At 31.5% G+C, this 8305-nt stretch overlaps 1 protein-coding gene across 1 annotated transcript; it reads right to left on the bottom strand.

Moving 5' to 3' along the window:
* Positions 1-572: 572 nt before the first annotated feature.
* Positions 573-3808, bottom strand: LOC132609809 (uncharacterized). Its single transcript, XM_060323969.1, has 2 exons — positions 3441-3808; positions 573-1039 (listed from the first exon to the last, which is right to left on the bottom strand). The coding sequence occupies exons 1-2, from the start codon at positions 3567-3569 to the stop codon at positions 794-796; spliced, it is 375 nt and encodes a 124-aa protein (XP_060179952.1). The 5' UTR covers positions 3570-3808; the 3' UTR covers positions 573-793.
* Positions 3809-8305: the final 4497 nt, after the last annotated feature.

The raw sequence follows: 8305 nt of genomic DNA, 5'->3' as shown, positions 1-8305 counted from the left end.
CTTTTATCAGAATTGAGAAAGCACATTGAATAGATCGGCAAAGAAAGATACGATTTCAACTGCCAAAAAAGTCCAAAATAAATGCTAAGGATCTTCGATTATACAAAATATCCACATTGCTGTTGTTGAGGAACAGCCAAATAGTAAATGACTCCTATGGCACCTAACTTACTATATTTATCATAACACAAAAAAGCAAATTCCTCCGTCCTTAGCAAGGTTCTGATTCTTAAAATGGAGAAACTCATGGTAAAGAGCGTTTATCCTTTTATAAGTACTATGCGACACGAATATGAATTAGTCAGCTAGTATATTCTAGATACCCTAATGATTATACCAGAAAAGGAAAAAAAAAGGAGAATAGCACTTTCGGTCATTCAATTATTGGTAAATTGATAATTTGTTTGCTTGTGATATATAAATCAATGCATTTAATTTTCAATTAATTAAAATATGTGCGTCCACGCGAAAAATATGTTATATTTGGACCATTTTTAGAAGCATATTATTACCTTCGAATATAGAGTAACAATACAAGTTTAACATAACTGAAATGGTTGAAATTTCAAAGATTTGTGAATATTCATAAGCTAATGGATCAAAAAGTGCACATTTCAAGTAATTGAAGATAACTGTGCTTAATCAAATATCACATGAACTAAAATTAAAATCGGCCAATAATTGGACTACCAAAAGTACTGTTGTCATTCTGCTAGATTTTTTTTTTTTTCATGAAGACGGTCCACTGGACCTGTGTTTGTATGCACCTCGACTATTTTTTCAAGCCGACTATTTATTTATCAACTTCTTCTTCATTGCATTTCTTAACAGGGTACTTAATGGCATTGAGTTGCACTTTACGAAGAGCAGCTTTGCCAAGATCAATCCCACAGATATCAGAAAGCCTGACGAGGTATAGCAAAACGTCAGAAAGTTCTTCACCAAGATGTAACTTCTCATTTTCTTTCCAATCAGGCAACCCCTTTGAAACTTCTCCTTTCCACTGAAATATTTCTGACAGTTCTCCAACTTCTCCCACCTATATATATATATAGTAAATAGATCAATTTAACCAATTTAAAAAAATGAAACAAGAAGAGGAATTAGGATGATGGAAGTTGGTTTCATGAATTACTAGGACAAGCACAGAGAAATAGCCCTGTTTTTTTCCCTAGAAATGACGAGCTTATGAATGGGAATTGTTTTTCAATCCGTTTTATTTTATATAATAGTGTTCGACTGATCACACTGTTTAAAGGTTATTATAAGTATCATTAGAAATTGTGATATTAAATTTGTGTTGATATTTCGTGGCCGTAAAAACACATCACTACTCACTAGTATATTATAAGAGTAAAATGAGAAATTTTAAGTTTAGTTTCTAATATAAATAAAATAAAAAGTGTCTATTTTGTTTTTTCATATAGAAAGGATACCACATAAAACGAAACAGACCAGAGGAAATATCAAATAAGTGGACGATACCCATCACTGATACGAACTCATTAATTGATCTTACAAGTTAAGACATATTTTCATTGGTTTTAAGCAGTGTTTTAAGAGGCTAGGCGTAAGGCGGGGCGTTTTACATATGCCTCAACGAGGCGTAAGCCCCGAGACACGGGCGTAAGCCCCGTGGATATTTAATTTTTAGTATTTCATAAAATAATATAATTACAATAAATATTTTTAAATAGGTAAAATTACATAAAAAATAAAAGAAAACTGTAAATAAATGAAAAATAATATATATTATATATATAGATGTGTTTGATCCTGATCACAAAATACTAATTAAAGCAATCGATTATACACCACTTACAATTTGTATTTATATATAACATAACTTTACAAATATAAACAATACAATGAAATAAAAGCTATTATGAAATGCAAATTAACTCTAACTTCTTAACTTTCAAACAATGAAAAATCACAATTTCTTGAAACAATATTACTATCAAACTATCCATTTTATCTCCCTATAAGCAAAAAATCAATAAAGCTTTATCAGTATTATAATTAAAATGTAACTCCTTCCTGAATAAAATAAAATTACTTTCAAATAGAGAAATAATAAAATATGACAATTTTGATACATAGGACAAAAGACCAAAGATAAGTGAAAATGTACAATTCGGCTACGTATTTTTAAAAGAAATATTAAGTGATATTCACCCTCACGATGTTCTCAAATAGTAAATATGCAATATTACGACTTGTTATTTGAGTTACACCTAATCTTCTTATTTCTATAGATGAAAAACTATTAAATATCATTCATTTATTAAAGAATTATGAGGGTCAACGATTATAATTAAAGAATTTAACATATAATTTGTGTAAGAACTGTTAGGCGAGCCCCGAGCGTTGGGCGTTAAGAGTGTTTAGGGTGTACAGTCGGGCGCTTAGGGCGTAAGTCTCACAGGAACTAAGCCCCACACGTGAGCCCCGAGGCGTTTTGCCAGTGCCCGCCCTGGGGCTAGAGTCCTGAAATTATTTTTTAAAACACTACTTTTAAGAAACGAATCGGAAAACAGGCGAGTCATCATGTGTGACTCAACACTATGCAACTTCTGTATACATTAAAAACAACCCTTTCAATTTATTGATTCAAGAAAAATAAAGAAGACGGAAATATCACGACACGAAAACTAGGATCGTCTATCAAATATATATGTAAAGGATCAAAAAGGGATCACTAGTTAAGTGATAAGTACACAAATATTGATCATTCATAACAATTCACGAGTGGAAACAAACATAAGTTTTTTTTTTTTTTTTTTTTAATCTCAGATTTAATAGAACGGAGGATATCTCTTAGATACGCAATAAAAATGGAACGATAAAAGAAAAAAACCAAATCATGACCTTCACTTAAGTACACAAATCTTGATAATTCATAACAAAACACGAGTGGAAACAAACATGTTTTTTTTTTAAAAAAATTTCAGATTTAATAGAACGATGGATATCTCTTAGGGCCCGTTTGGTACGAAGGATAAACATAAATAGTCCTGGCATAAGAATTTAGCAATTTCTTATTTCTTGTTTGGTTAGTAATCATGGGATAAGTTATCCTAGGAGTAAAAATAGTGTTGGGATAACTTATACTTGCCATAGGATGGAATAAGTTATTCCCGAATAAGTTATCCCGCGATAAAGAAGAAACCTTTTCTTTTTAGAAATTATCCAATGTATCATACTTTTAGTCCAACATACCAAACAGTTAATAAAAAATAACTCCAGAATAACTAATCTCAGCATAATTTATCCGAACGTAATTAATTTCAGCATAACTTATCTCAACGTAATTTATTTTTGAACCAAACGACCCCTTCGGGATACGCAATAAATTTGGAACGATAAAAAAAAATCATTGACCTTTCACAAACAACAAATATAAACAAAAAACAAAAGGTGGATAGCAGGGGAAGTACCAGAGCCAAAAGAAGATTTCTGGGGCTATGAAACTTCTCCCAATCTCTTTCGTTAGCAAAATCATCCATTTTCTTCTTAAGAAGATCAAGCGTTACACTCATCTCTTCCTCCTTTGAAACTCCAGTCATCTCTCTCTTTTTAATTTTACTTACCTAAATTGGAAAAGTTTTGTCTAAGACTTGGAACGGACACAACTAGAAAAAATAACACAAGTGAGAAAGCAGGAAAAACAAAGAGACAGAAAATTGCTTGTCTGAATTGTGATTGCCCTTTTGGCTTTACTACTACTGCTATTTATTAACGTGAACAGAGTCGAGAGACCAAAAAACAGAACCAATCTTTTCTTGTTTGGCTCACGGGAAACCGGCTATTCCCAGTTTGCACACCCTAGTTTTGATTGAGGAGTTACCTGTTATTGCTTTAACAATCTGACTATATCAAGATTTACGTAATTTAAGATTTAATTAAGCTCCATAATTATTAGTAATAATTTTTTATATTGATCCTTGTGATATATGACATAACACGATTTAACCTTCAATTAATTAAAATGTGTATTTTTGATGCTTTATGTAAAAAATATGTTATATTCAGAATAGTTTTAGATATATTATTGTCAAATATGGAGTAACAAGATAAACTTAACATAGCATGTGCATAATTAAATGGTGGAGCAGTTAATAATTATGCTCAATTGCGTATCAGAGGACAACTCAATCCAAAGTGGAGTAGAATACTTGATAGATTATATAGTTACCCTGTCTATTTCTCTACCTGTATATGATTATAAATAGATAGGAAAGCCTTGAGGTCCAGTGCTAGAGACCAACATGAACAGGCGGTTGTACATATCTCAATTGGTTAAATGAAATGTATATATATATAATTCTGATTTTTTTTTTGAATATTTACAATCAAAAAGATCAAAGTACTTTTCAATTAATTAAAAATTAAATGCGATGAATTATATATTATAAGAAGTAAAATATTTTTTTTAATAAATGTAAAGTTTAAATTCAAAAGTGTTAGTAAATCACTAATAATTAATCAGATATCATAAGGAGTAGATCAAAACTTCTTTTCTAAATAATGGTTATCACGCGTAAGTGTGCTGTGTGCATAATTATTTTTTTTCCAATTTAAATTGACACTAGTCCAAAACAAGGATCCTCACTAAGATACTTGGGAATACTCGTGTGTATTGGGGTCCATGATGTTTTATGCTTATTGTTGGTTTTAATGGCGCGAGCCAACAAAAGAGAGAGTCTGCTCGAGACACACTAACAATTTCGGCGCGTCATCTTCGAGTCATACTTGTAATACTTTTTGACTATTTTAATTCCTTCTGATAATTAAATTGCCTAGTTTGTTTTGTTCAGTTTTTGGAGGCTAGAGAAATAAATTAATGAATTACCGTATCAGGATATTGGGTTTTAAGAAATTTCCATACTTTCAGAGGATAAATGAAGGAAAAAAGATAATTGAATTACTATGTTAAACAATCTCAATCTGGGTTGATTGCAAAAGTTTCTTGCACATAGATTATTTTTATAAGTAATATTTTTGGGGACTAGAGATATTAAATTAATGAATTACCATATTAGGATATTGGTTTTTAAGAACTTTCCATACTTTCAGAGGTTAAATGAAGGGAAAAAAAACTGAATTACTATGTTAAACAATCTGAATCTGTGTGGATTGCAAAAATTTCTTGCACATAGATTATTCTTATAAGTAATATTTTATAGCAGGTTATATGCGACTATTACTACCCAGTATCCACTAAAATTCTCCCTCTTAAATAAATTGCCTAATTTGTTTTTTTTTTTTTTTGGAGACTAGACAAATAAATTGATAACTTACTAGTAGTAAATATTAGGATGAGTTAAGAACTTCCCATACTTTCAGAGTGTCAAAGGATTTTTTTTTTTTCAAAAAAAAAAAAACAATTGAAATATATGTAAGATGTGTGGATTGCAATACTTTCTTCCATAAAACACAATTTGCAGAAAGACGTGTCATACAGTGTAAACATACCATTATGGTCTGTCCTCCATATATTATTCTTTCGTGATAACTATACATGTTAGGGTTAAGCCTTAACCCTCCACCGATGGGGGCTTTGCGGCTTGGCTGGAATATAAAAAAGAAAAAAAAAATCTTCCGTAGAGATTACTCTTATACTAAAATTTACTGAAAAGAGTTCACTTGAAATCAGAGGCGGATTTAGGATTTGAAGGTGATGGGCAGTGGCGGAGCCACATAGGGCTGAGGGGTTCATCTGAACCTCCTTCGGCGGAAAAAAAATATTATTTATACATGGGTAAAATTATTTTTTATGCATATATAAGAGATGTTGAACCCCCTTTGCTTCTTTGTATGTTTACTTTTTTATATTTTGAACCCCCTTGGTGAAAATTCTGACTCCGCCACTGGTGGCGGGTGCCACAATTTTCTTCAATGTACATCTTGTTAGGAACGTGTATTTGGGTCGGGTTCATCTCTTTTAAGTTTTCGGGTCAACTTAATAGGCCGTTCTTTATTTGCAAATATGAAAATTACATCTCAAAAATCAAGAAACGAACATAATTAATATCTTAAACAAGGAATCACACCCATTAATAACAGAAGTAAAATCAACATTTTCACCAAAGAACTTACATCTTTTATGTACATTAAAAAATGAACTTGCACAAGTAAAATGACATCTTCAATAAGGGAATTACACCAATCAAAATAAGAAAAATAATAGAAAAACTCTTAAATAGGTAAATTACACCCTATAAGTAAATGTAGAATTAGATAAACTATAAGTTCTAAAAAATAAATCATTAATTTCATGTGTTTTCTTAGCAATGCTTACAAAATTTTCATCACAATTTTAAGTAGTAAAGTGATTTAAATAGAATTTAATAATTATAGAAAAGCACGAATTTTTATAATACACTCCCTCCGTCCATTTTTATTTATCCACTATACTAATATAGATGTCCACTTTTACTTGTAAGTTTTATAGTTTGAAAACCCAAGACATAATTTACGATTTTATACCCATTTTACCCTTATTATTAAGTACTCCAACTCATTTCTCATTTTATTTATTGATTATTAAGAGTGGCCCAAGTCAAATATAGACAAGTAAACATGGACGGAGGGAGTAACCAACAAGATAAATTATAAAAAAAATTGAATTTTGATCTCAATCCAAAATTCTCATTGAGACCCAAGTTTTCGATTTAAATACTCACAGATTTGAGATTAAGAGAAATGCTTAATATAAGGGATTTTAAAGTTTCTATTTTGTGTGTTCTCTCTAGAGATCACAGATAAAATAATAGAGTAGAGAAAAGAAAATATAAATAATAAAAAGATAAATAGAAAATTGGGAAAGCCAAAAAGGGAAATGACTTGGTACAAAGGAACTAAAAGCACAAAGAAAAACATGAGTCGGAAAATGTTCAAGATAGATTCAAACTTGTGTCTACCAGCCATGACACCTTTGTCTAATTTGCGACTGGGGTGGCGGGATTAAATATTTAATCTAATTTAAGTAAATTGCAACTTAAGTATATAAAAATTTTATCAATCTAGGGAGTGTCATGCCACCCCTAACCTAAAGGGTGAATCCGCCCCTGCTTGCAATAAGTATTTTTACTAAATCACTAATACTTTTGGTTGTCCAAGGCTAGAGAAAAGTGTAGATGTTTAGGAGAAACGCTGCTGAAGGGTAAAAATTTATTCATATCCTGTATTACACCAAATTAAGGATAAATGACATTATATGCTTTTACTGTTGAGTTTTGATGACTAAGAAACAAAACACACTTATGACTAAATGTGTGAGTTAGGCCCGATTGATGATAAATTGTGACAATCAAAATAAAGGGTACTAAAGTTATTGTTGGGTGGTGCGAATAAAGTACCACACTGGTAGCTGAAAAGAAAAAAGGGGCTACTTATAATGAGTTGGATACTCTTAATGATGTGAGGCCTTTTGGGAAAAACCGTGTGGGTTTAGCCCAAAGCGGACAATATCACATCATGTTAAGAGTATCTTTGGGCCGTTTTAGCCCAACAAATTGGTATCGGAGCTTGTGGTTATATTTGATTGTGTTGATTGTCTATTTGAATGATGGAGGCGAATATGAGCAAGATGGTTTGTTTAAATGGCAGTAATTACCATATTTGGAAAAGCAAGATGAAAGATCTTCTATTTGTCAAGAAATTGCATTTACCTGTATTTGCTTCTAAAAAACCCGAGTCTATTGAAGATGAGGATTGGGAAAGTTTGTGGTTATATTAGGCAATGAATTGAAGATAATGTTCGAAATCATATTGTGGATGAGACAAGTGCTAAAAGCTTGTAGGAAAAGCTCGAGACACTTTATGCTTCGAAGACTGGCAATAATAAGTTGTTCCTACTGAAATAATTGATGAATATTAGATACAAAGAGGGCAGTCCTATTTATGAACATATAAATGATTTTCAAGGTGTCCTTGATCAGCTGTCTGCAATGGGTATCAAGTTTGATAAAGAAATATAGGGACTTTGGCTTCTTAATACTCTGCCAGACTCTTGGGAAACTTTTCGAGTTTCTTTGACTAATTCTACTCCCAGTGATGGTGTAACTATGGAATATGCTAAGAGTGGTGTTTTAAATAAAGAGATGAGAAAAAGATCTCAAGCTTCGTCTTCTTCAGCTTCACACTCCGATGTTTTGGTTACTGAAGACAGAGAGAGAAGCAATTTTAGAGGTCAAAATGACAGAGGAAAAAGTAGAAGCAAGTCAAGATCCTCCAGGTACAAGAATATTACATGTGACTATTGTCACTTGAAAGGGCACATCAAGAAACATTGATACAA

This window comes from Lycium barbarum, chromosome 9 (genome assembly GCF_019175385.1).
Source record: "Lycium barbarum isolate Lr01 chromosome 9, ASM1917538v2, whole genome shotgun sequence".
Lineage (NCBI taxonomy): Eukaryota > Viridiplantae > Streptophyta > Magnoliopsida > Solanales > Solanaceae > Lycium > Lycium barbarum.
This window is presented reverse-complemented; position numbering and strand designations above follow the sequence as displayed.

Bases quoted from the DNA above. Each gene is read 5' to 3' on its own strand.
- LOC132609809 (XM_060323969.1), bottom strand. From the start codon at position 3,569: ATGACTGGAGTTTCAAAGGAGGAAGAGATGAGTGTAACGCTTGATCTT. The intron at 1,040-3,440 runs GTACTTCCCCTG...ATATATATATAG, and splicing joins GAAATCTTCTTTTGGCTCTG to GTGGGAGAAGTTGGAGAACT.